This window comes from Hypomesus nipponensis, chromosome 1, assembly GCF_054491055.1.
Source record: "Hypomesus nipponensis isolate SF chromosome 1, ASM5449105v1, whole genome shotgun sequence".
Lineage (NCBI taxonomy): Eukaryota > Metazoa > Chordata > Actinopteri > Osmeriformes > Osmeridae > Hypomesus > Hypomesus nipponensis.
In genome coordinates this window covers 1,620,105-1,646,235 of record NC_140361.1, presented here as the reverse complement: position 1 = coordinate 1,646,235, position 26,131 = coordinate 1,620,105, and the positions used below count along the sequence as shown (strand labels likewise).

The 26,131-nt window shown below is 44.7% G+C and overlaps 3 protein-coding genes and 1 long non-coding RNA gene across 7 annotated transcripts; 2 read left to right on the top strand and 2 right to left on the bottom strand.

Annotated features, from left to right (window-relative positions):
• Nucleotides 1-2,760: 2,760 nt before the first annotated feature.
• Nucleotides 2,761-10,200, bottom strand: LOC146301799 (uncharacterized). The gene is made up of 3 exons (XR_014755226.1): nucleotides 9,811-10,200; nucleotides 3,029-3,138; nucleotides 2,761-2,932 (listed from the first exon to the last, which is right to left on the bottom strand). It is a non-coding gene; the product is annotated as an uncharacterized LOC146301799 (long non-coding RNA).
• A 2,744-nt stretch (nucleotides 10,201-12,944) lies between these two features.
• On the bottom strand, nucleotides 12,945-17,425 carry LOC146301798 (alcohol dehydrogenase class-3-like). Of its 4 annotated transcripts, XM_084693270.1 has the most exons (9): nucleotides 17,288-17,425; nucleotides 17,066-17,167; nucleotides 16,621-16,771; nucleotides 16,441-16,528; nucleotides 16,004-16,223; nucleotides 15,450-15,710; nucleotides 14,932-15,064; nucleotides 14,526-14,664; nucleotides 12,945-14,377 (listed from the first exon to the last, which is right to left on the bottom strand). In XM_084693270.1, the coding sequence occupies exons 1-9, from the start codon at nucleotides 17,300-17,302 to the stop codon at nucleotides 14,353-14,355; spliced, it is 1,134 nt and encodes a 377-aa protein (XP_084549396.1). In that variant the 5' UTR covers nucleotides 17,303-17,425; the 3' UTR covers nucleotides 12,945-14,352. The 4 variants fall into 4 exon arrangements, 2 of the variants coding, with proteins under 2 accessions (XP_084549396.1, XP_084550139.1); XR_014751022.1 differs by lacking the exon at nucleotides 12,945-14,377 and having other exon boundaries at nucleotides 14,932-15,101; XR_014751053.1 differs by lacking the exon at nucleotides 12,945-14,377 and having other exon boundaries at nucleotides 14,570-14,696; nucleotides 14,932-15,101.
• A 729-nt stretch (nucleotides 17,426-18,154) lies between these two features.
• Nucleotides 18,155-19,958, top strand: gar1 (GAR1 homolog, ribonucleoprotein). Its single transcript, XM_084695369.1, has 6 exons — nucleotides 18,155-18,346; nucleotides 18,460-18,614; nucleotides 18,729-18,788; nucleotides 18,896-19,019; nucleotides 19,154-19,279; nucleotides 19,414-19,958. The coding sequence occupies exons 1-6, from the start codon at nucleotides 18,169-18,171 to the stop codon at nucleotides 19,422-19,424; spliced, it is 654 nt and encodes a 217-aa protein (XP_084551495.1). The 5' UTR covers nucleotides 18,155-18,168; the 3' UTR covers nucleotides 19,425-19,958.
• A 737-nt stretch (nucleotides 19,959-20,695) lies between these two features.
• LOC146301796 (alcohol dehydrogenase class-3) lies at nucleotides 20,696-25,062 on the top strand. The gene is made up of 9 exons (XM_084692237.1): nucleotides 20,696-20,836; nucleotides 21,452-21,553; nucleotides 22,116-22,257; nucleotides 22,358-22,445; nucleotides 22,590-22,809; nucleotides 23,636-23,896; nucleotides 24,082-24,217; nucleotides 24,502-24,640; nucleotides 24,740-25,062. Exons 1-9 carry the CDS (start codon nucleotides 20,702-20,704, stop codon nucleotides 24,762-24,764), a joined length of 1,248 nt encoding a protein of 415 aa, XP_084548363.1. The 5' UTR covers nucleotides 20,696-20,701; the 3' UTR covers nucleotides 24,765-25,062.
• Nucleotides 25,063-26,131: the final 1,069 nt, after the last annotated feature.

The following is a 26,131-nucleotide window of genomic DNA, read 5'->3' as shown; positions in this document are numbered from 1 at the left end:
GGCATTAACATCTCCAGCGCTCCTTATCATCGGTACAAACATTCCTCCTCTCAGCACGGCCGGGGGCTTCGCTGTGTGCTTCTCCCACACGGCCGGGGCGAGAGACATCCGTGCCAGTAGGACAAGTGTGAATGTGAGAGGAGCGGGGCCTTGGAGGGCTGGGTGACAGCTCATGTCAGCTGGGTCTTTTACCTGTCGTCAAAGGAGCAGGTTTACCCGTGTGTCTCCCTGCAGCCCTGCTCGCCAGGAATATCAGCCTCCCCCACATCTACACCCTCAGGGAGGGGAGACTCCTCTCCACATACCGGCCTTGGAAATGCAGAGGCGGTTCAAAGCTATTTATCTCAATCTCCGCACCTTTCGGATTTGGCAACAAGTCATTACAGCAGTGGTACTTCTTTCAGTGGCAGGGTGTCTGGATGTTTACGAGGCGAGGCTGAGGCCCTGACTGTTAACCTGCTGTGCATCTCTGCACGTCACAGGCTGTAAACCTGCTGTGCATCTCTGCACGTCACAGGCTGTAAACCTGCTGTGCATCTCTGCACGTCACAGGCTGTAAACCTGCTGTGCATCTCTACACGTCACAGGCTGTAAACCTGCTGTGCATCTCTCTGCACGTCACAGGCTGTAAACCTGCTGTGCATCTCTACACGTCACAGGCTGTAAACCTGCTGTGCATCTCTACACGTCACAGGGTCGTGCAACGTTGATCACCTGAATGGTTGCGGCACTCATTGCTGACAGTGAAATGGTTCATTGGGGAGGAGGTGAAGGAAACAAAATGGCCACCATGCAAGGGCTGATGTCTACTTTTCAAGCTGTGTGAATTGGAAGGTTTGAATCCCATGCTTCAACTTAAGTCCACAGTCATTCCTCACATTTAGTTTGCTGTGCTTTCCATCTTGGCAATGAGATCTTAGAATAAGTGTAAGCCTTTTGTGCTGTTGAGTAATTCATATTGCATACAATTGTGAGAAATGTAAGTGTTGCTACTGTCGCAGACTTAAACAAATAAACTTCTATCATGATAGAGTCTTTTGAAATGCTCTGCGTCACCACATAACTGCTCAGGCTTGTTCTCCAGGCCTTCACATCAAGCTCTAATTAACTTTCTCAGTGAAGAAACTGATGATTATTCAACCTAACTTCTTTGTTGTCTGTTGACTAAACACTAACCTCTGCTTAAGTAGGCAAACAGTGTTCTTTTGGATACGTAAGCCCCCAGATATAATTAATTATACAGTATCACTGACAGGGCCTTTTGAACATGGTCTGGGTCAGATCATGCTTCTTTCTGATGTCACGGCAAAACCCTTACGCTTATGTTTGATATTTATTTATTTGAGGTTCCTGAAAGTGTCACAGCAGTGAACAGTGTCAGACATGAAGACACTGCACACAGAGAAAAGAAAAAAGGCCCTTTTGCATAACACAAATTCAAAATACTTTTCGATTCTACAAAATCTTCAGGTTGAACATCCATTTCAGGGGGCGTCCCGGGAGCTCATTGGGTAGGGTGGGTTCTACATGCTGAGGCCCGGGTTCTAATACGGCTCCTTTCAGCATGTCCCCCTCCCTCCCTCCCTCCCTCCCTCCCTCCCTCCCTCCCTCCCTCCCTCCCTCCCTCCCTCCCTCCCTCCCTCCCTCCCTCCCTCCCTCCCTCCCTCCCTCCCTCCCTCCCTCCCTCCCTCCCTCCCATACATTTCCTGTCTTGAACTGCCTCGGTCCAATAAAGCCACAAAAAGGCCTCCCCCCCAAAATTCCAAAATCATACAGTTCAGCCTAGCAAGAGGAACCCTATAACTGCCCTGCGCTGTATCTTAAACCCCATCCGGGTCACTCAGGGTTGATTTGAGCAACTGAACAAGCTGTCAGGGACAGAGAGGAGGAAGGGGCAGGATGGAGATATGACAGCAGCCTACCACCTTGGCTCCCAATGGTCTGGCAGGGCAGAGAGACGTACAGTACCTCACAGCGCGGCCAGACAGCTTTATAGACAAACCCTGACAGACACAACAGTCATATGGTCAAGGAATGGGCCGACATAGGTGGAGGAGATCAAGGATTTACGGTGCTTTCATAGCACCCACGCATTGATGTCATCAAATTTTATGATATGTTTCCAGGGTGAATATTTTTTAAGCACATCTTTACCAGACCGCGGAGATATAACTCACTGGGGGTCATAACTTACCGGAGACAGAATTTCAAAGCATTAATCTGAACGTGCTCACATGTGAAATACTGCACACTTCTACTCACGCCTGTCTTGGTTATTTGGTTCTGGGTTGGATCTTTCGTGGGAGTTGCGAAGCTCGACTAGGTCATGCTTATTCTCTGCTCCCTGCACGGTGTGCAGTTTCATCTGGTTTAGTTTAGAAGAGCTGAGAGACATAATGACTGCAGTCTCCAGAAGACAGTACAACCTCCACAAACGCAGCAGCCTTCTGTGAGATCACAGTTTCGTCATGCACCTTCTAATGGTTCCTGCTCTAAATATCACCTTAATCAACAGACACAGGGGTGTTTCTCACTTATCCAACACTGAAATGACATGAGAACCAGATGGTTTCATGTACGGTTTACAAAACGTGTAAACACACAAGCACAGAGAGAGAAGGAGAGCAGGCGTTGACGATCTAGAGCCCTAATCAAGAGAGACCCACTGATGGCTGCTATAATGTTCTTTTAATTTAGGCTCTCTTTTTTCTTTTATTTCTGCGTTGCCGTGTAAAAATACATTTTGAGACACACAAAAGGTTTGGTTTAATGTTAAAGTTTAGTCTAGAATGAATCCTCACGATGGCTGCTGACCCGGCCCCGTGTCTACTGGGCTGATGCCGCAGAGGGGCGGCAGCCGGAGGATAGCGTGGGTGGGTGTCAGAACACTTCCCGTCATGCACAGCCAGACCACGTTAACATGCAGAGCCATCTAAACAAGAAAACATCAAACCTTGTGTTTTGATGGGTTTTAACGCTAACAGCAGGAATCTCCACCTTTAAAGTATTGACTTGTGATAGAACCTGCCTTTCCTGCGGTTCTTATCAGCAACGGGGGCTATTTGGTGCGTCACCGCTCCCCCCAGTGGCGCTGGGTTGCAACTGCACTCCATGGAATGAAACGGCAGCCCTGGAGCTCTGAAAAAAATATGCAGAAACCAATCATTACACCATGTTTTCATTCTCATGCTGTTTTTTCGCAAGAGCTCAATTAGTGGTTAGGATTGTGATCTCTCTGCCTCTTCATACGCCAGGCCTTAAACCTGCTTCTTAATGAGCCGTGAGACACTCACCCTCTCTGAGGGCGCGCAGGGTGGGCATGCACAGCAGCAGGATTACTGAACAGAGATCACACACACACACACACACTAACCATGCTGCATAGCCAGGAAGACACACACACACACACTAACCATGCTGCATAGCCAGGAAGACACACACACACACAGTGACTGTCCCAGGCCCTGCAGCCCACCTCCCACAATCGGCATCCCAGGGTTGCTTGGAGAAACAGGCTGGTGCATCCACTAGGGGTGGAACAGCACATGTATTCGTATTGAACCCAAACGGTATGGGTGTCATGGTTCGGTGCATGAAATTACACAGAGAATACACGGTGTAAAAAATTAATAAAACTTGCGTGCAAAGTAATGAATGTAATGCGGAACTACTGTTAGATACTCGTGTTCTTTAGGGACACCTAATCTGTAGCCCCGCTTTAGCTCTGAAGCTCTGATTGGTGCCGCCGTGTGTCAGAGCTAGCTGCTGGCACTAAGGACCAGTATGGCGAGTGGTGGTGAACCACAAGAGATAGAGGACCCGCCGGCCTCTTTAAGATCACAAGTTTGGGAAAACTTCCCATTCAGTTACAGTAGGACAGGCGAGAGAGTGGTGGATAAGACAAGCACTGTGTGTCGGCGTTATTCAGCAGTTGTGGGGTATGAGAGTGGAAATACAGCTAACATGCTAACACATATAACACATCTGGCGTGTGCTCAATGACAACAAATATCTGTCGCCATCACCCAGGTGTGCCAATCACTGGACTGGGTGTTCCCTGCCCTGGCGAGGGAGACCTGTGGGTGTTCCCTGCCCCAGGAAGGGAGACCTGTCTGGGTGTTCCCTGCCCCAGGAAGGGAGACCTGTTTGGGTGTTCCCTGCCCCAGGAAGGGAGACCTGTTTGGGTGTTCCCTGCCCCAGGAAGGGAGACCTGTCTGGGCAGGAGAGAGCTCTGCGGTGGGCATGGCCGCTGCAAGGGCCCGGGGCAGGGGGATTAGCAGGGGCCACTTGCCTGTGTGTCGGCAGGGTTCTCAAAGAGGAGGTGGGGGTGAGGAGGGCGGGCTGGAGAGGGACCATGGTGGAGGTGGGATTTAGAGGCTCTGGGTTAAAAGCATCATCCTGGGTGTTCCAGCTCCTCACTGTTTGTTTGCTAGTCTGTGATGGTGGGTTAGTTTGGGCGTGTTGTGGTAATCCTGGTTAGTCATTTGAGTTGTTTGGTAATAAGCTGTTTCTGGATGGGTTATTTGTTAGAAAATGTGTGGTGATTCTCTTTTGAGCAAACAAACCAGTTGAATTGTAATACAACTGCAAACATGATTGAATATGTTGTGCTATATACTCCGATATTGCTCTTTTCCACACATATACAAACCTATTCCAGTTGCACATGTGTCAGTATTTTACTTCCTATGTTTCATCACCTATCCCAGTATATGTCTACATGGTGTTTCCTCAAAACATAAACAAAGTCCATTCTTTGGACTTCGTCATGTTTACTAAATTCCTAAAATCACTAGAAAGAGAAGCCTGTTTATTCTCCAGGACACTAACCCTGGGCCCACACAAAAATTAAACCCTCTTCTCACATCCTGGCTTCCCCACAAAGCCACCCACATCCTCTCCCAGTGTCACTCCAGAACCCCTGGCTCCCCCAGGACAGCCCTTCCCTTCATCTGGGTGTCTCAGCTTAAAACAAGGTGCCACTCACAAAATCTAAACATGGGCTAAAATCAAAGGGTCAAAGTCAGATATAGGAGGAGCCCGATTAATTTGAGTTGTTGAGTAATGAAACTGTGGTATGGTTGAATGGTAAATTACTGTCAGTCGTCAACTATTTAATGTTTTGGTCTTCGCACACCACAGATGATACAGTAACCTGAGGATTGAGTCACATGACAAAGAATAGAACCTGTGTGGATTTAATAATTCCATGAACTTGGAATTGTAGTTCTAGCAGGAAAATGTAGTTTCTACGGGTAAGACTTTGTTGACCATATTAATCTACCTTTATAGAGCAGATAAACGGGACAATCAATTACAAAAGGCTCTTTAAGATAACTGATTTTGAGGGATGAGTCTAAAGACGTATTGGGGTGTTAGATACCTCAATAAGAGCCGAAAGAGCACCTGTGTCATCGGTGACAGCGAGTGACATTCATATCAAGCCCACTTTCCTGTGTTTGTTCAAAGACCATCTTCCCAACCAGAAGGGTTTACTCAAACTCTCTAGACATGCAAGCTGAGCACTGAAATATCAAACAGGACAACTGTTCAACAGGGTGTGTATACCACTACTGCACACACACACACACACACACCTTATGGCACAAACACCATGAGTCACAAATGCAGACACAGCACAAACAACATTCTGATGAGTAGTTTGGTTCAAAACTCCCACACTATTTCCTAAACTTACGAACGCAGCATCATGCTTTAATTATTTCGAAATGGAGTCGAAATGGAAAATCATTTAAAAGAGCGATCTTCCCCATCGTACTGCGGCACCCTGGGACAGCGGAGGAGAATTACCCGTGTGCCAGGGGAATCTAATGCAATTAGGGGTGTTTGCTTACACCATGTGGCCCCCCAGTCTGTGCGATGGCACTGGCTGCATCCGCCGGCATTCAACTATTCAAGCCTGTGTTTGTTTTCAGAATTTACCCCCTCCCTGCTTCCCCCCCACCTTCAATACCACTAATTAAAGTAAACCAATAGGTTTGAGGGGAGTGGGGGTGAAGGGGCCTTGGAGAAAGAGATGTGTTTGAAGACCAGATTGAACCCTATTGGTATATCAGAAGTCAAAAGACTGGGTGCTGGTAAAATATACATTATGATGCAAGGAGGGGGCCACATGGGGAGCAGGGAGTTTGTTTAAAAGATTAGCGACGGCCTGCTTATTAGCTTTACTGCGCATCCCCAGGAACATACAGAAATTGTCTTTTCACAACTAGATATATTACAAAAAAAAGATTGAGAAATTGAGAGAAAAAGTCTGGAAAGTATTTGTTGTTTTGTTGGGGGGTGTTAGTAAAGGTGACCGAAGGATGGTTAGGCCCAATGTTGTTTTATTGTTGTTAAACTTTTTCTTATACATGTACCTTTGGAATGGGATAAGATGTCATGTCTGACTACCTTGTGTCCAGGATGACTTTAAACAAATCATTGGGTTTGTCATATTTGCTCACAGACATCTTAAAAGTAAAAGCAAACATACAGCCTGGGCTTCTACAGGCTAGCAGATCAGGAAGCAGCTCCTAGAGAGATGTTGATTTTCACAGTATGTGGTAAGAATATTCTAACAACCTACCCTTCTCTGACAAGAGGAGACGAGCAGAGCTTGATCGAATGTTTTTGAGGCCTCTAGCGCGCTGCGTTTATGTTGTAAAAGTAATAATGGTCCTGCTGCGTCGTGTCTGGTAGTGCATCACTGTGGTGGAGTGGATGGCGAGTGCTAGATGTGTAGGCCTCTACTGTACTCTACTGAGATGCATCTCCTCTCAGTTTATTTTTTACGTGACAACAAGCCAAAGTAAAGTCGTATTTCAACTGTATTCTGTTGCAACTGTTTATGGACAGGCAGAAATCTATTTGTGGACGGGAGGTGGACCAGTGAACAGAGATTAGAGTCTTCCTGCGGGACGATGTAGAGTTGGTGACGAAGGAAGACACACATAGCGTGCAGGATATGGCTAACCTCTCACCACCAGAGACGTTCACATGGGATTTTAAAGATGACTGAAGATGACTAACCAAAATTCTAATCTCAGTATTTCACTCTGTCGTAGTCGTACACACAACCGTCTCCTGTAAAATAAAAATGCTTCTGCCACACAGCATATCAAACGTTTAAGCAATGGGAAATGTCAAAACGGCAATGCTTCAGGTTGTTTCATAGAAGCCGGTGTTACGTCCCAACTGGTTCCCAATTTAACTGGTTCCCCAGCTGTGCGTGCACCTATCAGTCTGCCTCTGTCACCAGATTCGTCACAAATTCACAAACATATTACTGGCGATTTTCAAGTCGGATCTCATATTTGCTGCGGCAAATATGAAAGTAGGCCTATAGGCTACGTGCGCACTACATTAGGCTACCATTCGCGACAAAATAAATGGAGACAAAATAAAACATTTGCAGACTCGCATGAAGTGGGATTCGATCGCACTAGAGTAAAACCATAAACGTACCACAGTCTGTTGACGAACACCACAAGCTATACCAGCTCACTAAATATGATTGAATCGTTAGGTATTTCTTAACAACATTGGCCTTCAGGTAACATTTTGAATTGGCTTCTTCTGATTCAACTGGTTCCCATAGACACTACCCGAATGTAGGCTTAGTATGCACGTATTTGGGGTTGTTTCGAGGCAATAGCCGTATTTTCCACGACATCACAGCTGCTTCTGACACCACATATTACAAATTCATACTAAGAACGTCGCTGCTAACCCAGACGATACGATAAAAATACGCGTAACACAACATGGAAACATTCGTTTCCTATGCGATTTCGTGTAGCCTATTGCTGAGTGTTTCTTCGCTATATCTTTTGAAATCAATTCATTTCTTAATTGTATATTCTGAACAAATGTACTGAGCACTACATTACAGCCATTCACGCCATAATAAATGGAAACTAAGAAAATAAAAGATTCGAGTGGTCTTCGATCCCACGAGCAAAAACACATACAAAGTGACAATCCTGTGCATTACACCGTAAGCTACTGGAGCACGTGAGTAGTTCAGGAACTCAGTCACAACTTGATTAACTACGTTGGCCTTCAGGCAACAAGTTGTTTAGGTTCTTCTGAATCAACTAGTTACCGTAGACACTACCAGAATGTAGGCTACTCATCACGTATTTGGAGTTGTCTCAAGGCAATAGCCATATTAACCACAACCACCATTTGTTCAGAATATACAATTATGAAATGAATTGATTTCAAAAGATATAGCGAAGAAACACTCAGCAATAGGCTACACGAAATCGCATAGGAAACGAATGTTTCCATGTTGTGTTACGCGTATTTTATCGTATTGTCTGGGTTAGCAGCGACGTTCTTAGTATGAATTTGTAATATGTGGTGTCAGAGGGAGCTGTGATGTCGTGGAAAATACGGCTATTGCCTCGAAACAACCCCAAATACGTGCATAGTAAGCCTACATTCGGGTAGTGTCTATGGGAACCAGTTGAATCAGAAGACGCCAATTCAAAATGTTACCTGAAGGCCAATGTAGTTAAGAAATACCTAACGATTCAATCATATTTAGTGAGCTGGTATAGCTTGTGGTGTTCGTCAACAGACTGTGGTACGTTTATGGTTTTACTCTAGTGCGATCGAATCCCACTTCATGCGAGTCTGCAAATGTTTTATTTTGTCTCCATTTATTTTGTCGCGAATGGTAGCCTAATGTAGTGCGCACGTAGCCTATAGGCCTACTTTCATATTTGCCGCAGCAAATATGAGATCCGACTTGAAAATCGCCAGTAATATGTTTGTGAATTTGTGACGAATCTGGTGACAGAGGCAGACTGATAGGTGCACGCACAGCTGGGGAACCAGTTAAATTGGGAACCAGTTGGGACGTAACACCGGTTTCGCAAATGTCTGCAGAGATGCGTGTGACCAACAAATATTCACAAGAATTAACCGAATTCCGTCTCCGTTGAAAGAGAGCCTGGGAAGTCCGATAGGGTTTGGGTGCAAAGCTCCCAGTATTCCCCTGGCTTGGGAACTTCTTCCCCGGGATTAGGAGGTAAACAAAGAAAGATGACAGAGCTGTCCTAACCCTCTCCATCTCCCCGCCACATCAAGTAGCACTACGGAGTGAAAGACGGAATTTCTAAAGCCAGTGTTCCTGGTTAAGACTTGTAGTCAGCCACCTCAACACATTTACATTTAGTCATTTAGCAGACTCCCTTATCAAGACGGGTAAGTACAGGGACATTCCCCCCGAGGCAAGTGGGTGAAGTGCCTTGCCCAAGGACACAACGTCATTTGGCACGGCCAGGAATCAAACCTTCTGAATAATAGCCCGTTTCCCTAACCGCTCATCTCAGCCATTAAGAAGAGGAATACAGAGGAACCTTGAAATCGAAGATTACACAATAAATATTGTCAATATTTCGTGTCATGTATACCTATGTTTAATTTAATGGGTGTGCTTGCATCGTCTGGAAGGTACCGTTGCACGGTGTCGACAGAATCAAACTTTCAGCGGCTTAAAGTGAATCTAACGGTTGCTAACTAGCTAGCAACAGTCACAAACATCGCTAACTCCAAGACGTTGCAAACCTGTGTAGGTTTACCCTCAGTAGTTGAACGTCAGTTAGTAGCTACCTCGTTAGCTAAAAGACAGCTGCAGAAAGCACAGCCCATGGTGATAACGATATATAACTTGCTATGTTTCAAGGCTGTGAAATCAACATTCTGTATATTCACCCTTCGTACTGGTTATCTCTAGGAATCCCACACAGCAGTACATTGGCCTGACTCAGATGTAGAGCTAGCCTACAAGTTACTTACCGTCGGTCCGTGGGTCAGGTCTGAAGCTTAGAGCACAGCGGCTTCTCCAGGTGAGCAAAATTGTACATTTTGTCTGCTACAGTAGGATGTGCACTTCAGAACCTATGATATCCAGTTATCCAAAGCACCGGATGTAGCTGTAGCCAGCTGCAGCAGTAGCCTACTACTACTAGCTACAAGCCAGTTAGATAGCTAATTTGTTAGCTTTGTTCTGTTAAAGTATTAGGATATTGTGGTGGGACTGATATATTATTAAAGCAATAATCCACGAAAGGGGAATCAAACGATGATCATAAATACTATAGAGCAATCGATGCGCTCCTATAATCCAAACGATTGGCGTGGGTATCCTGCTTAACACTATAAACGCGAGGCAATTTTCCCTCCTTATGGTGCAGACAGCTGGTCACATGACCCCGTCTTCAGACAATGATGGTCTAAATAGATCTAGATATACTGCAAAACATGTAAAACATGTAATGTTCTTCATTATTGTCAAGCAAGGTCCAAGTAGCCTGTTGTAACAATAACAGCCAAGTGAAATAGTTGGAAATTCTAGGCAATAGGCAACTTGATGTTGCATGTTAGTGCTTTGCCTATTCACTTTAACTTTCAGAATGACAAGACAGGCTGTGGATAATATACTGGTTTGATCATGTCTATTGTGGTTTTATGAAGACTATTACTGTAACATTGGGACTCCAGTTGTTCTAAGTGTGGATTGCAGATTACACGAGCAGTAAAACGTGCTAAACAAAAGTTGCATTTCATAAATCAAGTAGGCGACCTATCCACTACAACTAGCCTGACAGGTCACTTAGAATACGTTTTGTTCCCTTTGCATCTATGGACCCAAAAATTGTAAATAGGCTAATTCAGGGTATTGCATTGTGGAAGGATTTCTGTTAAGCCATGAATACATCTTTCAGGCTGTTTGAAAGGTGAGATATCCCAGTGAGTTACAAAGGAACAGTGTTTTCAGATATGCCATTACTGCCCAGGCAGGTATGTTACCTGCATGGAGTAAGAAGGGGTGTGGGCATCAGACTTGGGAGGGGCATGAACATGCAGTGGTCTTAAGCTCACAATTACTGTTTTGCTGCAGTTGGTAGACACAATAGTGGCTTAGCCTGTCACTCAAGACAAAGAGCAAGTGTTTGTTTGTTACTCCTTGTATATGAGTCTGTGTGAATGTGTGTGCAGATGTATTAGTAATAGGTGTACGTGGGCTGTGTGTAATCCTCTTTATGACCATTGTTTACTGTCTATATCTTCGTAATACAGTTGACCTGCAGTAGAACCAGACAGGATGGCAGTTATTGGGAGTTAGGCAATGTTAAGGTAGAGATCCAATATGAGTCAGCAGACTATCCATTCATCAAATAGTTCCAGAGTCTTGTAGCAAGGTCTTACTCACTTCCACCCTTCCCTGACGTGTGGGGTAGGGGGGTGTTCCTGGGGTGACCCCAGGCGGGTGTCTGACAGGGGCCAGGGGTGTTGCACAAGGCAGGGGATGTCACAGGCTATGGCTGGCATTAGCTGGATTTTCGGATAACACAGAAGCCTCCGATGGCAGTTAGCAACTTAACCGGTGCATTCATCCGTAGCAACGGAGGCTCGGTATCCATCCCGCTAAGTCTCTCCTTCGATCTTCTCCCTCCCTCTCTTTAATGCACAATGTCCCTCTCAATGCTTCTTTTAATATGACAACTGGGTATTAGGGGAAAGGAAAGTGGGCTTATCTTGATGAATATGCATGTAAGTGTACATTCAATACCATATACACACAGTTCAATATCCAGCTGTAGGGCCCTGGAATTAAGCACTGAATAGTTGGTTAAATGTATCTGTGCTCGTTCGAATGGATTTCCGTTAACATGCATGGTTACGGTTTTGAACACGTACTGACCTCATATGAACTGTATCACGGTGCAGAGTATAGCCTTATATACATCATTGCTGCAATGCTTTACATTACATTTAAGGGAAGGATTTAGCTCAATGTTTGGAGCATTTGACAGCAGATCAAGAGATTGCAGGTTCAAATCCCCCTCTGCGTGTCACTTTGGATGAAAGCGTCTGCTAAATTAATACATTATTATAAATGTATACAATTGGACATGACAAAGACAAGTGAGGAGTAAAAACACTAAATCCGCTAGCATTGCGCTTCAGGACTGCATTCTTTAGCGCAGTTGGTAAATCGACGCTGTCTGGACAAGTCATTTAAGATGTCTCGTCCTTTCCACTTTCACTGAAATGGCCCAGCTTTTCTGGAATGTGCCATCAAATTGCCCACGTCTCGACACACAAGTGGGACCCAAGAGGGTCGCGGAGTCAAATAACATGGAATAGGGTCCTATGGAGCCTTACATGGTTTGAGGTCTGAAAATGTGCTGATGTCACGCACACTACTACAACCATATCCTGATTCAGATAGATCAGTCACAGGCTACGCTTCAATGAATTAACCAAAGTTAACTAAGAGCGTCGTTTTCTGTCCTTAAACGTTTGGTCAGCCACCATTTTTATGGCTCTTTTATGCCTCCCATCTGTTTGTATCATACAATAATATAATAATTAAGAAGGAAATCTCATGATCTCAATCTAAATATTGTGAGAGGCTAGGCAGCACTTTGACATTTTTTCCTGCTACTGGGGGAGGTGGAGGAGGTGTTTGTTTGGAGGTATTTACCGACGCTGGCATTTGTGTTTGTCAATTTTCTTTATGAGGCGCTGATGTCTGTCAGAATGATCCCAGACGACGGCTAGGTGTAACAGCCTAATGTTTGCTTGAACAACAGAAAAGATCATTCTCTTTCCGATCCATCCTCCCACAATGGAGTCAATCAATTCAACAGTGCCTCTATTCTCATATTCACTAGCGTTATAATGCTAGCGTGGCTGCTCTCTACTGGCACCTTAACCTAGTCAGACACACACATGTAGGACTATTTCATGTTTTGTTAATCGTAATCTTATATTTTTGTATTTTACAAATACTGTAGGTTTCATACAAATAGTGCTGCATAACACAATCGAACTTCATGGTATCTTTAAAAAAGCTAATGTGCTTTTTGCTCATGTAGACGTATAGGCCTAGTGTATATAGAGGAAGAAACTGAACCTTGAAGCAAGTTTCACGTTTTTATTGTCCATATTAGGGCCCATATTAGACAGAAAAACTGTGAGGTGATATGAAACGGGACGAAAATATGGCCAATCTTTTAAAACACGAATGCAAACTGAAACAGTTACTCCTCAGTTAATACAATACCGAACATCACAAGAAGTTAAGGATGTTCACTCAGAACCTCGCAAAAAATCAGAGCGACATGGCCGTTTTCCCACAGTGGAAAGCCAGACAGACACTTGTCCCTAAGAAGAAAGAGTCTTATAAATCTGAAGGCGTGGGCTCTTCCAACGTTTATAGATGACGAAGGGGAGTCAAGTCACACAAGCACCTGTCACAACTCATCCGCTCTCGCCTCCTCTCTTCTGATGTCTCTTGCCCCGTCCTCTTCTCAGCTCTCTCTTTTGATGTCTCTCTCTCGTATCTGCCTACCCTTGCCCCCGATCTTTTCCCAACTCTCTCTTTCTTGGACGGAGAAAAAGACGAGAAGAGAGTAAAAAAAAGAAAAAAATGGAGCTTTGAATCTCTGATTGATGACACACGGAGCCGGGAGAGGAGAGAGAGGGGAGGCACTGGTTCATTTTCCATTTTAAATAAAGATGGAAAAGCCGAGAAACTGCCAAGGGTATTCATTTGATCTGAATGGAACTTCAATAAAGCAAATTCCTGGACAGCTATTTCAGTTCATCATTAGGAGGCATTCCCAAACCAACCTTTTGTCTTGGGGCTTGACAGGCCGCAACTGTTATTTTACCCTGCCATGGTGCTCTATATTAAATCAATATATAATATTACCAAGGTGAAATCTTAGCCTGAACACATGAAACCGATATTATTTAACCCCCTGGTGACATCAAACCATTTGTCACCTAATGACAAAACACTGATTCATCTGCCTTCTCAAAGAAAAAAAATGTTGAAAAATGTTACAGTACTGAGGAGATAATACAATAATTGAGTCAGAAAAAAAACTACATTTAGAAAGTACTCATCTTGGTTGCAAAGTATTTTAAACAGTGATTATGACTATTTAGTTAGTCACACAGCTGGCTTCTTTAGCTCAGTGTTGTAATGTGTAATTTTTCCTCGACTGACGGCTTGGAGGTGGTGGTCATGGTGTTATCGCTACTGAGGACTGATGTGTTTCTGCCACCTAGTGGCGAACAACACACAACTCCTAAACACAACTGGGAAATGGATTTGGTCTATGATGCCAACAGACAAATTGATTACAATTTGACACAAAACACTCAATAAACATTTAGGTGCGGCCATGCATATGTAATCTTTGTAAATGTGAATGAATTATGGCTAAATTAAACCCGCAAAGTGACATAAATACAGCATCTAGCATGGTAAGATGCTCCAACAAACTTCTTCTTTGCCCAGAATGCTGGAGAGTAGCTCCATCACAGTTTCACAACTGTTCGGATGCTTCAAAAAAATGATTAGGAGAAAACTATTACAATGTGCAGTTTATTTTGAATTCAAGCTATTGTAAGCCGAAACTTGGTTAAAATAATACTGTTATACAAAATCCTTATTTGACATGTACAAGACATGAAAGTAAAGGAGATCTCACCTTTTCCCACTGGTTAGGAGGTCAAAGGCTTCATTGATTTGGTTTAGGTTCACAGTGTGAGTCACAAACTCATCCAGCTTGAGTTTCTTGTTCATGTAGTCATCCACCAGTTTAGGGACACTCTCCACACTCTTCCAGCCTGGAGCAGTTGTGTTCATGGTTTGAATTACTCTTCAATCAAACAGATGCTTTTCATGTAAAATTGTCAGAAACAATCCCTCAAATACATCTAAAATTGATTATTTTTAATAAAATGTTGAAATCCATGTGAAATACAAAGATTTCACAAATTCACAAAATCATTTATTGAACCATTAGTTTACTGTTTATCTAAGTCCTGTCCGGGCGTAACTAAGTGTGCCGCAAAAAATTATCAGAGCATCTATTATTCAGCTACCTCACTCACCTCCAAAGTAGGTTCCCTTCAGGGTGCGTCCCAGCAGGAGGTCTTCCACCACCAGACTCATCTCCTCCGTCTCAGTCCAGCCCACGATGACGCACACGCCCCACGCATCCTTCGTAGCCTCGAGAGCAGCCCTCTTGGAGAGAGAGCAGACAGTCTAGGAGAGCAGCCCTCTTGGAGAGAGAGCAGACAGTCTAGGAGAGCAGCCCTCTTGGAGAGAGAGCAGCCCTCTGAGAGAGAGAGCAGCCCTCTTGGAGAGAGAGCAGACAGTCTAATGTTCTACATCACAGATGACATATTCGACATCATTTCTGGAAAACTACCTCTCGGTAGGCTGTCGATCAAACTCCATTTGCTGCTAACCTGATCCTGTCAACCAGCTAATTATAAGAATCAGGTGTGCTACATTAGGTTAGGAGTGAAAACATGCTTCATATCGTGCTTTTTAAAATAGTTTCAGATAAGGGAAGAGAGCCCTGGTGGAGAGAGCCCTGGTCGAGCCTAGGAGAGGTTTCCTGTACCATGACGGTGACGTTCCCAACACACTCCAGTGCGTAGTCCACCCCTCCGTCAGTCATCTCCACCAGCACCTCCTGGATGGGCTTGCTGTAGTCCTTAGGGTTCACAAACTCAGTGGCTCCAAACTCCTTGGCTTTCTCAAACTTATCAGGGTTGATGTCCACTCCGATGATCCTGGTTGCCCCGGCAACCTTGCAGCCCATCACCGTAGCGAGACCCACAGCCCCCAAGCCAATCACTGCACAGGTCGACCCAGGTTCAACCTCGGGGGTGGAGAAGGCAGGTGTAGGTTCAGGAGTGGATAGAAGCATTACTTGGCATATCCCAAGAGACCAGTGAACCAGCCCCACCAGTAATTAGCAACAGGGCGAGGCTAATCTTAGCAAATAGGGTAATAAAAATGCTTGTCCACACCCATGTTCAAACATACTCCTACACAGCTGGGATGAGGGGACTCATACGCCGACCATGAGACATTTGGTTTAATATGAAACTACATTAAAGTGATCCTAAACCGTAGGTGCACATTTTGAACGTGTGAAAGGCGAGCGTCTACCTTAGCAGTGTTGAGAGCTGCGCCGTAGCCGGTGGATACGCCACAGCCCAGCAGACACACCGTGTCTAGCGGAGCGTCCTCTCTGATCTTGGTGACGGAGGTGTCGGCCACCACTGTGTACTGGCAGAACGAGCCGACTCCTATGAACTGGTACACCTGCTGGCCTTTACAGGATATCCTGCTTGTGCCGTCTGCTAGAACGCCCATCTGGGTGTTTTGCCTGTTGGGAGAGGTCAGATAAAGAAGTGGGATTTAAGCAGGAGAAAAGTGGGGATAGGTGTAGCTCAGTGGTTAGAGAATTGAACTGCAGATCAAGAGATTGTAGGTTCAAATCTCCCATGTATGTTGCTTTGGATAAAAGTGTCTGCTAAAAGACTCTTAGTGTTTTCACATCATTAATAATCTATCTTGGGAAGAGAAGCCAAGCGAGATGTTACCAGTTCTTTTTGCACAGGTTCGTTTTTGGACTGAGACAGCGTTCGCACTCTCCACACTGCGGTAGGAACAGCGGAATCACTTTGTCTCCTGTGGAATCACAAAAAGCAGCTAGAATAAAGCACTGTTAATACACACTACTAACACACAGGCTCGCTGAAGGCCATACTGCTATCAGCTACCTGGTGAGAACTTGGTGACTCCCTCCCCAACACTCTCGACGACTCCTGCTCCCTCGTGACCCAGGACCAGGGGGAACGGTCTGGGGTGCATCCCCTCGCCGGCCTCATATAGGTACGCCCAGTCAGTATGACACACCCCACTGGCCGATATCTGTTAGGGGGAATACTGGTCAAGTGTGATCAAAGGATAAAGTGGGATTCAAGCGTAATCTTCTATAAAGGCAGGAGAGACTTATGTGTGTGTGGATAGACTATCTCGAGAAAATAAATTAAAATAAGTTTGCAACTAATCTCTATGAAACCTTTTTTCAGAAACATCTCAATCTTTCCAAACTTTTTTTAGTCAGTGATTCAAATTTTACCAGTCTTTTAAAACGTGAGTGTCTGTACTTCTACTTGAATGAAGGATGTGTGTACTTTCGCCATCTCTGCTTGTTGGTTGTACCTTAATGCGCACTTCATGATCTTTAGGTGGGGCCACTTCCACATCCTCGATACAGAGTGGCTTTCCAGGTTCCCAAGCAACAGCTGCCTTACACTTGATGACCTGAGTAGACAGTATGCGTTGGACTGGATCGGGCAACAAACAAATCTGAAAGCCTGGGTGACTATTTACTAACCACCCAGAAGTGGTTAAACAGTGTCACACCGCACAATACAATCTTACCTGTCCCTTCGTCATGACAAAGAAAGTTGTTGTACCCGCTAAAATAGTGCAAGTCTTTTGGCAATGCTAGGCTACACAAACTACACACTTTCCTTGCTTGTTACTTAGTACACATATCGCGTTTATTTATTTATTTTTAGGGGGGGGGGGGGGGGGTACATAAAGCGTTGTGGTGACGTAAATGTGTATAGTTTACGACAGCACCCACTTTTTTATTTACGGCACCGTTTTGACCACATGTGCAGCGTGGTGCTGGAGACGTCGCTGGTAACCGTCCTCCACAGTTTTTGAATAAGGTACTTTTCAGTTTATTCGTTAATATATTGTTTGACATTCTTTGTGAGAATCTAATATGATCGAATAACTTGCTGCATACATTTTATAATATACACTTAGTCTGTAAGAAAACGGTCAATTATTTACACTAGTACCGTTGGCAAACGACGGATAGCTAGCTAGTATACATTCCACCTACTACTAAATTGACTAACTATAGTCTACTAGCTAATCAACCAGTTTGTAATATAAGAAACTTATCTTGGATTATATCGGACTCGAATATTATAAATGAAACGCATACTTAGTTTGCAATCATCAATTTGTCAACGTTTACTACTGATAGCGTGCAAGTTCCGAAGCTAGCTGACTATGTAGTTCAGGCGAGCAAATTAGCCAATGCATCTTTCACTGGATTAGCCAAGTAGATGACTTGACCTAAAAGCTAGATGGTCATATAATGTTAACTATAAAGTGTCTATAGTCAGAGGAAAAGCTGTCAAAGTCGGTTCTGCAGAATGATATCCTTTGGTTGGATATAATGTTGTATGGTTATCATCTGTACTCAACCTTTTCTACCCCGTTTTTCAGAAACTGCATAAGAGATGTCTTTCCGAGGTGGTGGTGGGAGAGGGGGTCGAGGTGGAGGTGGTGGGTTCAACCGAGGTGGAGGTGGCAGAGGAGGGGGAGGATACGGTGGACGAGGTGGTGGCGGTGGATTCCGTGGCGGCGGAAGAGGTGGCTTCAGACAGCAGGATTACGGTCCTCCAGAATACGTTGTTGGTAAGTTGTTACTGGCCTAGTTAGCCATCTAGCTACATGTTGATTTGCGTTGAGTTATTATCAATTGTTGTGTACCATCCATTCGGTGCTAACTCTCTTGTTTGTCGTTGCAGCACTTGGAGAGTTTGTGCACCCATGTGAAGATGACATTGTTTGCAAGTGTGTGACAGAAGAAAACAAAGTACCCTACTTCAACGCTCCAGTTTATCTGGAAAACAAGGAACAGATTGGGAAGGTGGATGAAATCTTTGGCCAGCTGCGTGACTTTGTATCCTTGCCCAACACTACTTGTATGACGTTTTTGGTTGTTGTTCATATTTAAAAGTGATGAAGTGGATCATATTTAACTGAAGTTTATAGACTCCTTAACCCAACGTTGCAGTATTTCTCTGTCAAACTTTCGGATAATATGAAGGCATCGTCGTTCAAGAAACTTCAAAAGGTATACACATTTATTTGTGAGGTCGTACACGTGTCTTTTGTCAGTCATCTCCGTGAGTTTGCTAAAGCTGTGAGGATTTGTCAGTAAATGCCATATTCCTCCCACAGTTCTACATAGACCCCATGAAACTGCTACCCCTCCAGAGGTTCCTACCCAGGCCCCCAGGAGAGAAGGGGCCTCCCCGAGGGGGCAGAGGGGGCAGAGGTGGAGGCAGAGGTGGAGGCCGTGGAGGTAAGTACATTACACGTTTCGAATGTCATGCTCTTCACACATCTTAATTGTATGTTGACGTCACTATTTGTAGTGCATGTGGAGGGATTTGCATTCCTACAAGTCATTTAACCGTGTTATTTTTTTTTCTTAAGGTGGTTTCCGTGGTGGCAGGGGAGGAGGTGGATTTGGCGGCGGAGGATTTGGCGGTCGGGGGGGCGGAGGAAGGGGAGGAGGGTTCAGGGGAGGGAGTCGAGGAGGAGGAGGACGAGGATTCAGAGGTACGTTGTGTAAGCGTGTCTACATTAATGAGTGTGGTGTGTGTGTGTTTTGAGATGTCTTGAAAACAGTACGGACTTGATGCAAGTTATGTCGTTGAGGCCGGATCATTTGATTTGACTGTGTTCTTGTTTAGGTGGGAGATGATAAAGACTCCAGTTGGGCCTCATGGGTTCTCTTCTCTCTACCGTCTGGTGCTGCGGTGCACTGCCAGTGCCTGGCTCTGTTGGACTGGAGTTACGGAAATAGACACCAGTATCATTTTCTGCTGCTCCACTTCCAATAGTATAGTTTAGTTTATGTTTTTGTGTACCGATTTGGATAACTAATGTTGATGGTTTTATTTGCTGAACCCTAGCTGCATACAGGTGTTGCCCTGGAATACAGACTTTTGATTTAGCTTCTCTGATGCCGACACGGGTTGTGATGAACAAGATATTTTCTGTCACAGCGTCTCGGAAGTGACATGCTGACTTTCATTTCAACGCAAGTTATGGAATCCTACATTCTCGAAACGTGTCAAGATACAACGTGATGATGATCATAAGGGTTATTTTCATGTTTTTCCATATAATTCAAGATGTTTTATAATAACTGAAAAAAGTCACTGTTGCAGAGTGCTGTTACTTTTTGTAAAGAAAAGCCTTTGAATAAACAGTTCTGAAGACCATTGTTTTTAAAGATGCTCGTAGTTGTGGTAAATATTTATGTAAAACATTGGTAACTCCATTACAGGTCTGTTTATAAAAATGGATTTTCCACATTTTTGGTTGATTCAAAACCATTATTTTGCAGTAATAATAGTGGAACTGCCTGCATTAGTTGGTAGTAATGGATAAGATTGGGTGGGAGTCAGATGGCTGAGCGGTTAGGGAATCAGACTAGTAATCTGAAGGTTGCCAGCTCGATTCCCGGCCGTGCAAAATTATATTGTGTCCTTGGGCAAGGCACTTCACCCTACTTGCCTCGGGGTAGTATCCCTGTACATACTATAAGTCGCTGGATAAGAGCGTCTGCTAAATGACTAAATGTAAGATTGCATGTTTCAAAAAATACTGCCCACGCTGTAGTTGATAGTACCCGGTTCCAAATCAACAAATCCCTTCTGGTACTGGGTCTGTAAATATCTAATAAAGTACTCGTTAATAGTTGATAGGGACCTCCACCTTTCTCATGGAAGCTGAAGAGTCCTGCTGATCAACTGTGACGGGCGGTCTACACTACGCCGTGTTCAGTGGTACAGTCCTCCTGAAAGTTACGTGACTCCCACCGAAATTAAATGGGGGCGAAATTCGCCTCAAAATGTACATTGACCCTGGTTCTGGTTCACAGCAAACTAGCTACGAAGATCTGTACAGTCATCGTTGCTTGCAGCCTGGCATAGTACTGTGGCGTAACTGGGAACGTCTACAGCAGATGGTGCTATGACTGCGATATGTTCTCTGGGCATTCCCTGTTCTCTTCTGCCGTTTTTGATTGGTCTATTTCAGATCCACTGCTTTTGCACGTTCCCACCCCTTCCTCTTGTGCCTGAAGACAGAATGGAGACTGCAGGAAAAGTAAGTTGCCGGCTATATATCAGAAATACGCGGATTACTCTTTATTTGCAATGCTTGCTAACACCGTGTGCTCTTATCACTACTTTGGATTCGCGTTTTAACTTGGTAACGGTTTAGTTATTTTGCATTCATTCGCTCTGACCGTTTACATGCACCTAGTGCACTATCGCCGATATATCCTACAGTTGGCTAGCGAGATTGTACAGCTTTGGTTTGCAAGCTCTACAAAGTAACATTGTAGCAGTTTCTGCAGTTTTACTTCTACTTAAGTTAATTAACACTAGTGGCAATAAGTAACCAAACCTTTTGCCTCAAAAGTGCTATCTAGAGTTGGCTATCTGAAACTAGTATTGACATTGGCCGGGTTTCCCAGATTCGTTAAGAAGCTCTTAACGCTAAGAGCTTCTTAAGAACGTTCAAGGAACGCTCTTAGAACGTTGCCAAGAAGCTCTTAGCGATAAGATTTTCTTAACGAATCTGGGAAACCCGGCCATTATGTGTAGACCCAAATGCTTAAATTGGGTGTGCAGAAAATCTTAATTCCAAAGTGCACAGATAACCTATCCAATGTTCTGGTGTGTGTACTGATAGTTTATCCTACTATCCGTGTTTCAGGTGATCAAGTGCAAGGCGGCTGTAGCCTGGGAGGTAGGGAAACCTCTATCCATCGAGGAGGTGGAGGTGGCTCCACCCAAGTCCCATGAAGTACGCATCAAGGTAAACCACCCCAACCCTCCTGAAAACGTCTCACTTTGGTGCGACTTTACCCGGCCCCTTTCCCGCCTGTAGTAAGCTGTGTTGTACTTTACGACCACAGATAAGATTTAGAGGACCAGCTGCAAGGAAGCAATCTTTGGAATGTGTTCAACAGTCTGTTTGGTAAACTGCTGAGAAAGTCAATGTAGCTGTACTAACTCGGTTAGCTGGAACCAACTGAAGAAGCTTCTCTCTTCAGGTGTCGGCTCTGCTTTTATTTCAAAATATTTTTACAAACTTGAGAACTTTTTCTTCTCGAGAGAATGAACTACTAGGCTATCTACCAGAGCTGACCAAAACAGATAACAGAGCCATCTGAAAGGACAAACTTCTGTTCAGGATCATATTAACGCAGTGTAAAGCCAGGAGGTCAGACGAAGGCCAGTGTAATTCGGACACCTTCTCGTCAATCCCTGCTACTAATATTTTCTGTTCTGCGCTGTTGCCTTACTACATATAAAGGCTTCCATGGGTCTCCTGAAAGGCGCTCTGTGGATTAAAGTTATTGTTGTGTGTTCCTCAGATCTTTGCCACAGGTGTGTGTCACACTGACTCCTACACGCTGAGTGGCAGCGACCCTGAGGGCCTGTTCCCTGTCATCTTGGGGCATGAGGGCGCTGGCACGGTCGAGAGTGTCGGAGAAGGGGTCACCAAGTTCAAACCAGGTGAGGAAATAACATCAGTTATTAAAACATCTGAAGATGGTTATAAGCAGAAGGGAGCTTAAAGTTGCACTTTTTAAACAATCGCAAATCTTTTTTTCAGGTGATGCTGTGATCCCACTGTATGTGCCCCAGTGTGGTGAATGCAAATTTTGCAAAAACCCCAAGACCAACCTTTGCCAGAAAATCAGGTAGAAAAAAAACAAACACAAGCTTGCAGATGTCAACACCCAATCAATCGCACGTTCCCAGACATCAGCCAAAAGAATGCAAAGAAATCTGTTTTCCATCACAACTGATTGGAGCTGTGCTTCCTCCACTACCTCCTCCCCCAGGATCACCCAGGGGCAGGGCCTGATGCCCGACGGCACCTCCCGCTTCTCCTGCAAGGGCAAGCAGCTATTCCACTTCATGGGCTGCAGCTCCTTCTCAGAGTACACTGTGGTGGCTGACATCTCTGTGGCTAAGGTGGACCAGAAGGCCCCCCTGGACAAGGTCTGTCTGCTTGGCTGTGGCATCTCCACAGGCTACGGTGCTGCTCTCAACACTGCCAAGGTGGGTCAAAGGTCATATCGTGTCTGGCTGCAAGCGATGGTACCCAACATAGTGTTTTCCACACATACTCTAATTTGTGGCGGTGCGCCACAGAATCAACACCGGCTGCCACATATTGCGTTTCGTTTCCAACGCTATCTAAAACACGCAGCGTATTTGTTCAGCTGCATTTCCTTTCCCTGCTCTCCTTCTCACTGTCACTCATGCGTCTCCCACATACACACAGACAGTCACAACGTCAGCACACGTTAGCAACAACGTTATGCGATATCAGCGAGCTTTCAGCATTAGCACCGTAGCACAGTCTAGGAAAGTTGAGGTTACTTTTCGCTAGGTACTTACAAACGTATATTTAATCTGCTAGACAAGTGGGTTCCCCTTCGTTCTTTTGGTGAGCAGGTTCATGAACCCTACTTACCCAGCGTCATGGAACCGACCAGCTAAATAGTTATTTAGCACTAGCGTTGCTACCTGCATATATGCAGAAATTGTTTATAATATTTTCAGGCTTCAACCAGTCCAGCTCAAGCATAAAGACAGGGTCAGGGAGAGAAAGAGATTCTTTAGGTATCGAAGAAAGAGGAGGACAGCATCCAACATAGGTAATATATATTTAATTTAAAAAAAAATTATGTGTAAAGACCCCCCTCCGCCAACGAGGGCTGCCCCGCCCCACCACTAATTGTTTTCTTATCTGTGGGAAACACTGCCAACCCATTGTGTATGTGTGTCAATAAAGCATGAAATCTGGTGCTAACTAGAGTACAAAGAAAAGGCAGTACTCTTTGGTTGTCGTAGGGGTTTTGATGTGTCATATCCTGTTCAGGTTGAGCCTGGGTCCATCTGTGCTGTATTTGGCCTCGGCGCTGTGGGGATGGCTGTCATTATGGGCTGCCAGGTTGCCGGAGCAAGCAGGATCATTGGAGTGGACATCGACCCTAAGAAGTTTGAGAAAGCCAAGGAGTTTGGAGCCACTGAGTTTGTGAACCCTAAGGACTACAGCAAGCCCATCCAGGAGGTGCTGGTGGAGATGACTGACGGAGGGGTGGACTACTCGTTCGAGTGCATCGGCAATGTTGGCCTCATGGTAAGCGTGATGTCGTCAAGCCTGCTGACACACAACATGACGTTTTCTCAGGCCTCCTTAAGTAACATGGCTGTCGCTCCATCCCAGCCACCAGAGGGCACTGTTGCCAAGGAAGAGAGTTGTTGCTCGGTGGCGGTGGGGGAGCCATGCTTTCTAAGTGCTCAGTGGTGTTGTTGTTGTTCCAGAGAGCTGCCCTGGAGGCGTGTCATAAAGGCTGGGGTGAGAGCGTGATCATCGGGGTGGCGGCGGCGGGCCAGGAGATCTCCACACGCCCCTTCCAGCTGGTGACTGGGAGAGTCTGGAGGGGAACAGCCTTCGGAGGTAAATAGGCAGGTTTAAAGAACCTTTCACCTTTTATATACACAGATGCATTAGTATACTCTATATGTGTACATACATAGGATATGATGACCAATGTATATGTGCATATACAGTAAATGCTGTTTCCCCTTCTGGAACCATAAAGTACCTTAAAGTACTATAATCAGGGTTGACACATGATAACCAAACTACATCACACGCATTGGGTCAGATGTACCTGAGTGTTAGTGGGTTGGGCAGGGACAGTGGTAGATGATTGACACCATCTCTGCTTCCTGTTGCAGGCTGGAAGAGTGTGGAGAGCGTGCCCAAGCTAGTGGAGGACTACATGAAGAAGAAGCTGAAAGTGGATGAGTTTGTGAGCCACAATCTTCCGTTTGAGCAGATCAATGAGGCCTTTGACCTGATGCATTCTGGGAAAAGGTAAGCCCGGATTCCTAGACGTATCATGACTGCAACAAAAACGAGAATTTTTAATCGACAAGTGTGTAGGGGAACCCTCATTTTGCTTTTCCTTAACAGTATTCGCACTGTGCTGAAGTTCTGAGGAGCCATTCTACAGAGGCTTCTCGCCCTCCTCCTGCCTTGATCAAAATCACAGGTCTAGCACTTAATCTTCTGCACTTAATGTGAGCTATCTGTTTCATAATTTAGACTTCAAGTGTAGAATTTCAACTTCAATCAATACAATTTGTTAGAAAAGTGTTTTGTCTTTGTAATGGTTTCCTCTGCAGTGGTGTGCTTCTTCATATGATGCATAGCATATCACAACAGTCTGCTTTCAGAAATATGCTTCATGATAAATGACTGCATCTCATCTATTATTAAAACATTGATGATGTTTAGATATTCCCTCCTGTAATGCATGATTAATTGAAACTACCAGTTTTCAATGCCTTTCCAGTTCGACCATGGATTATTTTATAAATCAAGGCTTATTTGTGCTTTGATATGTGTAAACCTAGCATATTGAGTGGAACCATAAAGCATATTCAAATATGGTCAAAATATCCCCCCCAATATATTGATATAAAATATAAATGTGCTACGCTAGACAGGCAACCACGCACGCTGTCCGAAATTATAATTAAAAAATTAATTTCCCCCCCCCCCCCCATGTTGACTCCATGGCTACGGCCTTGCCATTAAGTGTGTTAATAGTGACATAGTTAAACTCAAATGCACTTGTACATGATTGCAGAATACTGCCATAGTATTAACTCAAACACCTCCACTCACACCTGTATCATCTATCTACACACGTTCAAGACTAAAGGTCAAATTAGGCACGATCTACAGCAGCAGTGTGGAACGTCCGGCATCATTTGGTCGCCATGGCACTGCAGGAACCGTATTATTAGGTGCATTATTCGTTGGCAGCAGCACTATTTTAATATGTGGAAGAATACCGTGGAGGCGTGCAGCGTTGCGTACCAATGTAGGCCTACCAAAAAAAATGTGCTCGCTTGCATTAAGTGTAGAATTCCTTTCTAGCAAATCAAACCCAGAATACGTTGTTGGTTTGGCCTAAGCCCCGAATGTTTACAACTTCTGGCTCCGCGCCTGATTAACACTCGGATTGATAAGTGGTCTCAAAAATTGTAGCAATATAAAAAATAATAGATCCTTTTCCGTAATCATGATACCCCCCCCCCCCCAGAAATGTTCACTGCACCCCCAGTCAAAGCAGGCTGCATCCGTGTCAGCTAACATCACAAAGAGAAGCAGTTCCAGCCATCACATTAATGGTGAGTTAATTAAATGTTTGACCAAATATAGCAGGCACATGTTTAAGTTGATAAGGGTTTGTCTGTACGGCCCCTGAATGATTTAATAAATATCCAAATGGCCCTTTGCAGAAAAAAAAGTTCCCCACCTGTGATCTACAGCTTCAAACTTGTTGCTTCCTTTTTA